The following is a 9,820-nucleotide window of genomic DNA, read 5'->3' on the forward strand; positions in this document are numbered from 1 at the left end:
AATCACAGACTTTGGGTTGATGTGGTGAGAGCTTGTGAAAGTTCTCTACTGACAAAAAGGTTTCTTTTTTCTTTTTCTTTTTTGAGTCGGAGTCTCACTCTGTTGCCCAGGCTGGAGTGCAGTGGCATGCTCATGGCCACCATAGCTTCGACCTGCTGGGTTCAGGTGATTCTTCAACCTCAGCCTTCCAAGTAGCTGGAACTACAGGCAAGTGCCACCATGCTCAGCTAATTTTTTTATTTATCGTAGAGATGAGGTCTCACCAAGTTGCCCAGGCTGGTCTTGAACCCATGGGCTCAAACAATCCCCTCACCATGCCCTCCCAAAGTGCTGTGGTTATGGTGTGAGCCACTGTGCCCTGCCTTTTTTTTTTTTTTTTTTTTTGAGTTGCAGTCTCACTCAGTCGCCCAGACTGGAGTGTAGTGGCTGCTCCCGGCCATTGCAGCCTCGACCTGCGGGGCTCCAGTGATCCTTTCACCTCAGCCTTCCAAGTACCACGTCCGGCTAATTTTTTGATCTATCGTAGAGATGAGGTCTCGCCAAGTTGCCCAGGCGGGTCTCGAACCCGCGGGCTCAGGCAATCCACTCACCCCCAAAGCACAGGATTACAGGCTGAGCCACCGAGCCCAGCAGCTTCTTTTTTAAAAACAAATCCAGCTGCCCTTATAGCACCAACTACACTGTTACCTCTTTTTCTTTTGTCTTTTTGTTCACTTTCTTCTCAGATTAGAGCAATTTCCTAATCCCTATTTACAAACTCCAATGTTTAACCTCTTCAATAACTAGCAAAGTGCTCAGTGAATTAAAAATAGCCATCTAGCCGGGCTCGGTGGCTCAGCCTGTAATCCCGCCCCTTTGGGAGGCTGAGGTGAGTGGATTGCCTGAGCCCGGGGGTTCGAGACCCGCCTGGGCAGGCGAGATCCCCATCTCTACAATAAATCAAAAAATTAGCCGGGCGTGGTAGCGCGTGCCTGTAATTCCGGCTACTCGGAAGGCTGAGGCGGAAGGATCGCCCGGAGAGCCCAGCAGGTCGAGGCTGTGGTGGCAGGGAGTGGCCACTGCACTCCAGTCTGGGTGACAGAGTGAGACTCCAACTCAAGAAAGAAAGAAAAAAAAATAACAGCCATCTAGCCGGCTCCGTGGCTCAGCCTGTAATCCCGCGCCTTTGGGAGGCTGGGTGAGTGGATTGCTTGAGCCCACGGGTTCGAGACCCGCATGGGCAACTTGGTGAGACCTCATCTCTACAATAAATGAAAAAATCAGCTGGACATGGTAGCGCATGCCTGTAATTCCGGCTACTTGGAAGGCTGAGGCGGAAGGATCGCCAGCGCCCAGCAGGCGAGGCTGCGGTGGCGGGGAGCGGCCACTGCACTCCAGTCTGGGAGACAGAGTGAGACTCCAACTCAAAAAAAAAAAAAAAAAAAAAAGCCATCTACTTTGTTAAACAGTACAAAGAATTTTCCGTTATCTTGGCTCTTTAATAATATCTACTCCCTTCCCCTACTCAGAAGGAAGTGGTTCTAAATAGTAAGTTTTAAAATCTGTCTCGGATTTGGCAGGATTCTTTTTTCAACCAAGACCTTCAGTAGACCTTCTCATTAAAATAAAATCTTTGTTGCCTCCCTATCTAATCTCTAATGTGTCTCTACATTGTTCACTATAGTAGTTTTAATGTTCCCTTTTTGATATTACCACATTGGTTGCAGATTCCTAAATTTTCTGTGATATGACTGCCTTCAGTTAGTTTTGAATTATAGGTGTTTATAACAAAATATCTTCTTTGTACCCCCTTCTGAGAGTTGGCATGTTTGCTTATGTGTATAAATCATTGTTGCTACTAATATTATGTTTGTATTGCATCCACAATCCCAAAGTGTTCTAGAATGTTCACTCCAAGCGAGTAGAGTTATCTTTCTTGTTCTCTCCTGTATCCCCAGTGCCTGGCACTTAGGTGCTCAATAAATATTTGTTGAATGAATGAATTTCAGGAAAGGGCCTTCTTCTAGGGCTTCCCTAATCTCTGGAAACAGCACCTTCCCCCTGCCATTTTTTTTTGTTTTAATTATTTCTTGTCCCTCAAAGGACTGCTTTTTTATGAGGGATATTGATTTAGTTTAGTTTTTTCTTTTTTTTTTTATTTCGTGGGATACTGACTCTGTTGCCTAGGCTGGAGTGCAGTGGCATGTCCATGGCCACCGCTGCCTCCACCTTCTGGGCTCAGGTGATCCAAGTAGCTGGAACTACAGGCATGCGCCACGATGCCCAGCTAACTTTTTTGATTTATTGTAGACAAGGTTTCATCATGTTGCTCGGCTGGTCCCAAGTCCCTGAGCTCAGGCAATCCTCTTGCCTTTGCCTCCCAAAATGCTGGGATTACAGGCGTGAGCCACTGCGCAAGGCTGAGGGCTGTGGATTTTCTATGCTCACCTCCACTGTGATTCATGCATACCTGCTCGTTTTCCATTAGTCATGGATAATAATACTTGCATTACTTAGTGTGGACTTTGTAGAGAATTTTAGGGATATAGGGCACACAGTTTTTGAGAAGCAGCTTTAAAGCAGAATTCTCAGTCAAATGCTCTTTACAATATGAGAGGCGATGAAGGATAAAAGATGAGGGCTGCAGCTACTTGGAAGGCTGAGGTGGAAGGATCACCTGAGCCCAGCAGGTTGAGGCTGCAGTGGCTGTGAGCGTGCCACTGCACTCCAGCCTGGGCGACAGAATGAGACTCCCACTCAAAAACAAACAGACCAAAATAAGCAAACATGAGTGCTGGGTTCAAATTCGTCTCCCTCTCCCATCTGTTAGCTATGGGCCCATTCTATTCCTCTGTCCTCTTATCTGTAAAATGGAGATAACAGCGCATACCTTTTAGGGTTGCCCTGAAAAATGAAATGAATGTGTATCTGTAATTCCCCAGACTCATAGTAAACAGTCAAAAAACATCTCTCAAGGTGCTGTACGCCAAATGTTCAATAAATGTATTGAACTAAAGAAAACTAAAACCTTTTCATATGTAAACTAAGAATCGAATGTATAGTGATCCTCCAGCCTCTGATTTTATAGCCATTGCGTACGGGTAGTGAGGAAGCCGCAGCCCAGGGCCACAGACGGAGGGTCAAAGGGGCTGGAAAGCCAGCCACGCGGTGAGGCGGAAGAAGAGCGGTCACTGGCGACTCCCCTCTTCCCGTCTCCTTCCCCTCGTTCCTGTCCCCCGCACCCCTCTTTGCCCCCCTTCCACCCACCCACCCACAGCTCTCCAGCTCACTCTCCTCGGGATGGAGCTGCGGGCGGACAGTTAGTCTTAGCCATTCCAGCCACTCCTTTTCTCAGCACTCCTCCCTCCCAGACATGATAGGCGGCGGGCTTTGGCCAATGGCGGCACAGTCAGAGGAACAGTAGCCAATTAGCAGTTAGGAGCCCGGAAAGGAGCTGGGCCGAGTTAGGAACGGCTGGCGCGACCAGAGGAAGGCAAGCGGCACTGCGGAACGTGGTGCCCGAGGTAAGATGGCGGCGCAGCTTGCTCTTGGCTCTTGCAGTTAGGCTGCTACTTCGCCCTTTCTATCGGCTGGGAGCTGCTGCTCTCCCTCAAGCAGTGTTGGAGTCAGTCGCCTTCCTATAGGCTTCCGGGAGTCTGGTTCTCGGGAGAACGGAGCCGTAGGACAAAATGGCGCTCGCACGGGCAGCCGAGGCCGGGCCGGGCCCCGCCACGGGCTCTAGGGCGGGCCAGGACAAAGGCGGCGTGCAGGGAGGCGGGGGCGGAGCGCGCTGTTGCGGCGTGGCTGCCGCGTGGGGCCTGCGCTCTCGCTTCCCTGGTGCTGCGGCCATGCGAGTCCCAAAAATACTTTCGGCAGGGTGGGGGTCGGGGTGGGGCCGGCCATGGAGGGAGAAGTTTAGGGGAGGCAAGGTGACAAATGTCTGTGGAAACTTAGGGGAGGGCGGCGTGGAGTTACGGAGCGTAACCTCCGGTGTCGACTTCAGCCGATCCTCTAGGAAGCTAGCTATCCGCGGTCTGTCCGGATATTGTAGAACCGGAGTTTTCGAAAAGGGTAAGGGGTTTTTGATCTTTCGTTTGACCCCGCAGGTTTTGGTATGAACAGGATTCGGATTCACGTCTTGCCAACCAATCGGGGGAGGATCACTCCAGTGCCCAGGTCGCAGGAGCCGCTGTCTTGTTCATTCACTCATCGTCCATGCTCCCAACCTCGTCTCGAGGGGCAAGAATTTTGCATTAAACATATCCTTGAAGACAAGAATGCACCCTTCAAGCAGTGTAGTTACATATCATCGAAAAATGGAAAAAGATGTCCCAGTGCTGCCCCAAAGCTTGAGAAGAAAGATGGGTATATATGCATAGATACACGTGTGGTTTGTCTTAAAGCGAGGGGGTATGTGATATGATGTGGGCTTGAGCATATCTTCTGCGTTTTAGGTCACATGCTTGTAAAATTGGGGTTATGGATGTACCTTTGGAAAAAAAAAATTAAAATGGTGAAGGCTCCAAGAACGCCTTTCGTTTAGTTCATCTCTTTGGATATTTTCCCTTATCTGTAATACGAAGGCATATTCTAAATTATTAACGCAGGGGTGCGTGGCTCTTTTGGCTGTCCAGGAGCTTTGTTAAATAACAGGCGAAATTTTATATGGGTTTATTCTTCTGGAAGAGGCTTCATAGCTTTTGCCGTATATACAAAGATACCCATGCAGAAACATGACTAGATTATTTTGTATATATCTTTTTCTTCTTTTTTTTGAGTTGGAGTCTCACTTTGTCGCCTAGGCTGGAGTGCAGTGGCACGCTAAGAGCCACCGCATCCTCGACCTGCTGGGCTCTGGTGATCCTTCCTCTTCAGCATTCCAAGTTGTATCTTGTAGTTTTAAAATTGTGTTTCCCAACAGTTCGGGGCTGTGGTGGCCATGAACATGCCACTGCACTCCAGCCTCGGGGACAGAGTGAGACTCCAAGTAAAACAAAAAAATTGTGTTCCATATCTTATTATCTACAGTGGATTGATAATTAAAATGTTGAGTTGGGGCTAGGCGCGGTGGCTCACGCCTATAATCCCAGCACTTTGGAAGGCCGAGGTGAGAGGATTGCCTGAGCCCAGGGATTCGAGACCAGCTTGGGCAACTTGGTGAGCCCTCATCTCTACAATAAATTAAAAAATTAGCCGGGTATGTTGGCAAGCACCTGTAGTTCCAGCTATTTGGAAGGATGAGGTGGAAGGATCACCTGAGCCCAGCAGGTCGAGGCTGTGGTGGCTGTGAGTGTGCCGCTGCGCCCCAGCCTGGGTGACACAGTGAGACTCCAACTCAAAAAATAAAAATGTTAGCCAGGCTCGGTGGCTCAGCCTGTAATCCCGCGCCTTTGGGAGGCTGAGGTGAGTAGATTGCCTGAGCCTGCGGGTTGGAGACCCGCCTGGGCAACTTGGCGAGACCTCATCTCTACAACAAATAAAAAATTAGCCGGGCATGGTAGCGTGCGCCTGTAGTTCCAGCTACTTGGAAGGCTGAGGCGGAAGGATCGTCGGAGTCCAGCACGTCGAGGCTGCCGTGGCCGGGAGCGGCCACTGCACTCCAGTCTGGGTGACAGAGTGAGACTACCAACTCAAAAAACAAATGCTGAATTGCCTTCAGGAACCAATTTTGAAAGATAAAAATGTATCCCTGATTTGTTTTGAGATGATGTCAACATTTTTATAGTTGGAATGTTTTACTTGATGACTAGAGCACTAGATGATACTGCCTGCATTTTCCTTTAATAACATTGAATGGGTTGATCTTGGGTCAGTTAAATTTCTTCAATTCACTGATCTTTTTAGAAATGAATTTAATAGTCATTTTAATTCCCTAAAACTGATCTAAAGATTAGGGACTATAAAAATCATAGACTCCTTTCAAGAGGGACCTATAAAATATTAATCCTTTGTCTCTTTAGAGTGTCCTTCTGTGCTGAACACGCCCGTAGGAATGCCCTGGCACTGCATGCTCAAATGAAGAAGACCAACCCTGGGCCTATGGGTGAAACACTCTTGTGCCAGCTGAGTTCATATGCAAAGACTGAGCTGGGGTCTCAGACTCTAGAAAGTAGCCGCAGTGAAGCCAGCCGAATACTAGGTAAGGATCTTCTCTCCTAGAATGAAAAAGGAGGACGATAGTTAAGATGGAACTTTTTGGTTTAGCACAGTGCCTTGAACACATTTGGCAATATTATTGTTAATTCATTGAAAATTTGGTGAGAATTCTAGGACTGCTGCCTTGTTCACCAATTCTTTTGAATTTGAAAGTGATGTTTTGCTTGGGTGACCTTTTTTTTTTTTTAAATTGCTGTTTTTATGCTCAGCTTCTTTGTTAGGTAAAGTAATTCAGGAAACAGTGATTTTAAGTTGGCTTTTCTTTCCTTTTGAGAGGGCATGGTTAACTCATTTATACTATAAGTAACTTTACCTGGGTTTTTTTTTAAACATGTTTTTATTTTGCTCTAGTGCCTTTGTACTAGGTTTTTTTAATTTTAAGGTTTAGATTGATATGTTAAATAATCTAGTTTTGTGTGGTGGAGTTACAGAGGTAGGAAGTCTTAATGGCTACTCTCCCTTCCCTGCCTCAGATGAAGACAGCTGGAGTGATGGGGAGCAGGAACCCATTACTGTGGATCAGACATGGAGAGGTGACCCTGACAGTGAAGCTGATAGCATAGACAGTGATCAAGAAGATCCCCTAAAGTAAGTTGTAACTCCACATAAGGCTTTTGAATATTTTGTGTAGTTAGTATGTGGAATGTAGTGCTGCTTACTGTTAATAGATTAATAACTTAAGAGGTTTGGAGACAGCTTAGTCATTTGTGAGCAGTAACAGTATCAAAGTGTTGTGGTTCGTTATCAGCTTGCTTCAAGGTAGGATGACTCTTTTCTAGAAGCCCTGTAGTTTGGAAAAATTTTGAACACCAAATTCTACATGTGAGAGAGTATAGAGGAGAAGATAGGAAATTGCTTGGACACGGAAGTGTGGGAGGTGGGTTGAGAAATACTCAGACCAGTTAGAGAAGAGAAAATGGATATTAATAGGTACATGGCCTAAACCTCAGGAGTAATGAGGTGATTGTACTTGAATAACTGTTTTGCAAAATTTTGTGTTTATAGATTTTTAAAAAAGTTTTATACTTTTTAATTGGCAGTTGTACATGTTAATGGGGTAATATGTGATGTTTCATTATTTGTAAACTTTGTAATGATCAAATCAGGTTATTAGCATATTCATCACCTCAAAAATGAGAAGGTATTTAAGAGTTTGCTTTTTTTTTTTTTTTTTTTTTTTTTTTAAATTAAGTCTGGGTCTTATTCTGTCACCCAGCCTCCAGAGTAGCTGGGACTATAGGTGTGCACCAGCACGCCTGGCTGATTTTTTTTAGAGGCATGGTCTCCCTATGTTGCCGAGGCTGGTCTCAAACTCCTGGGCTCAATTGATCCTCCAGCCTTAGCCTCCCAAAGTGTTGGGATTACAGGCGTGAGCCACTGTGCCTGGCCTGCTTGGTTTTATACCTAAGAAAGAGAAACCCAGAAGTGAGTAACTGTCCTAATTATATCTTACTAAGGTTCTGCTCTTCACTTAACCCATGATCACCTTAGGAGTTGTAGAAACATAAAAACATTGCCATTACAAAGTCTCATATTTCTATATCTCATGATCTTTAAAGGTTTAGTTTAGTTTTTAAAAATTTTTGCTTGCTAATGTCTGTTTTTTAACACTTCCTACTGACAGTTTATGTAAAAGTACTTTAGATAGTGGGAGAGGGTAGCCAGGAGTGGTGGCTCACTCCAGTAATTTCAGCACTTTGGGAGGTTGAGGGCAGGAAGATTGCTTGAGCCCAGAAGTTTAAGACCAGAGTGAGCAACATAGTGAGGCCTTAACTCCACATTTTAAAAAAAAGGAAAAAAAAAAAAAGATGGTGGGAGGGGTAATGACTTTCTAGACTTGACCATTGGGCTTTCATTCTTTTTTTGAGTTGGAGTCTCACTCTGTTGCCCAGACTGGAGTGCAGTGGCTGCTCCCGGCGCCGGCAGCCTCGACCTGCTGGGCTCCGGCGATCCTTCCGCCTCAGCCTTCCAAGTAGCTGGAACTACAGGTGTGTGCTACCACGCCCGGCTCATTTTTGATTTATTGTAGAGATGAGGTCTCACCAAGTTGCCCAGGCGGGTCTCAGACCCGCGGGCTCAGGCAATTCACTCACCTCAGCCTCCTAAAGGCACGGGATTACAGGCTAAGCCACTGAGCCCGGCTGGGCTTGCATTCTTGGAATAGCATTTTTTTTCTTTATTACCTTGACTTCTGCTGTTTATAAGTCATTTAAGGTTATATTTTCTCCTATCCAAGCATTAACCGTGTCCAACCCTGCTTAGCTTCTGATTTGGCATGTTTAGGGTGGTATGGCCATAGAATGGGATTATGTTTTCTCTCTTTCTTTTTTTTTTTATGTGAGTCGGGTTCTCTTTCTGTCATCTAGTCTGGAGTGTGGTGGGACAATCATGACTCATCACAGCCTCTACCTCCTGGTCTTAGGCGGTCCTTCTGTCTCAGTCCCGAGTAGCTGGGACTACAGGTGTGTGCCACCACACCCAGCTAATTTTTTTTTTTTTTTTTGTAGAGACAGGGTCTCACTATGTTGCCCAGGCTGGTTTTGAATTCCTGGGCTCAAGTGATTCTTCTACCTTGACTTCCCAAAGTGCTGGGATTACAGGTGTGAACTACAGTGTCTAGTCTAGAGTTATATTTTCTGAGTAGAATAATTTTATTCATTTCCGTTGAGTATTCTCAATGTGGTCAGCTGTTCAGGAAGTACTAATTTAGAAAGCCCATCTAAGTAGTTTGAAAGGGAGTGTTTAGACAACCCCCTCAGGTTCCCTCTCACCGTGGGAGCTTTTCTGTCCTTTCAGTAAATCCTGCTTTCTCAAAAAAAAAAAAAAAAGAAAGGGAATGTTTGTTTTCTTTTTTTTTTTTTTTTTTTTTTTTTGAGTTGGAGTCTCACTCTGTCACCCAGACTGGAGTGCAGTGGCCGCTCCTGGCCACCGCAGCCTTGACCTCTGGGCTCCGGCGATCCTTCTGCCTCAGCCTTCCAAGTAGCTGGAACTACAGGCGCACGCTACCACACCCGGCTAATTTTTTTATTTTATTGTAGAGATGAGGTCTCACCAAGTTGCCCAGGCTGGTTTCAAACCTGTGGGCTCAGGCAGGCCTCCTAAAGTGCTAGGATTGTGGGAATGAGCCACGACACCCAGCCTTTTTTTTTTGAGTTGAAGTCTCACTCTGTCGCCCAGGCTGCCGTGCAGTGGCATACTCACAGCCACCTCAGTGTCGACTTCTTGGGCTCTGACGATTCTTCTGCCTCAGCCTTCCAAGTAGCCAGAACTATAGGTGCACACTACCGTGCCTGACTGATTATTTATTTATTTATTTATTTTTGAGTTGGAGTCTCACTCCATTACCCAGGCTGGAGTGCAGTGCATACTTGCAGCCACCGCAGCCTCGACCTGCTGGGCTCTGGCAATCCTTCCGCCTCAGCCTTCGAAGTAACCGGAACTATAGGCATGCGCTACCACTCCCGGCTAATTTTTGATTTACTCTAGAGATGAGGTCTCTTCAAGTTGTCCAGGCAGGTCTCAAACCTGCGGGCTTCCAAAGTGTGGGGATTACAGGCTAAGCCACCAAGCCTGGCTTTTATTTTGTTTTTAAAATGTGGGATACAGGCCAGGCTCAGTGGCTCAGCCTGTAATCCCGCGCCTTTGGGAGGCTGAGGTGAGTGGATTGCCGGAGCCCGCGGGTTCG

The 9,820-nt window shown here is 46.4% G+C and overlaps 1 protein-coding gene across 2 annotated transcripts in view; it reads left to right on the plus strand.

The window, feature by feature from the left end:
* The first annotated feature begins 3,481 nt into the window (after positions 1-3,481).
* The window catches only part of KANSL2 (KAT8 regulatory NSL complex subunit 2), a 27,230-nt gene continuing 20,891 nt past the window's right edge, over positions 3,482-9,820 (plus strand). For both annotated transcript variants that reach the window (XM_021718988.1, XM_008070900.1), the window contains exons 1-4: positions 3,482-3,503; positions 4,086-4,344; positions 5,940-6,118; positions 6,609-6,723. In XM_021718988.1, the coding sequence (XP_021574663.1) occupies positions 4,094-4,344; positions 5,940-6,118; positions 6,609-6,723 (545 nt within the window). In that variant the 5' untranslated portion in view covers positions 3,482-3,503; positions 4,086-4,093. The remainder of the gene's footprint in view (positions 3,504-4,085; positions 4,345-5,939; positions 6,119-6,608; positions 6,724-9,820) is intronic.

Source organism: Carlito syrichta, unplaced genomic scaffold (assembly GCF_000164805.1).
Source record: "Carlito syrichta isolate Samal-C Ts95f unplaced genomic scaffold, Tarsius_syrichta-2.0.1 Scaffold314050, whole genome shotgun sequence".
In the NCBI taxonomy this organism is placed as follows: domain Eukaryota; kingdom Metazoa; phylum Chordata; class Mammalia; order Primates; family Tarsiidae; genus Carlito; species Carlito syrichta.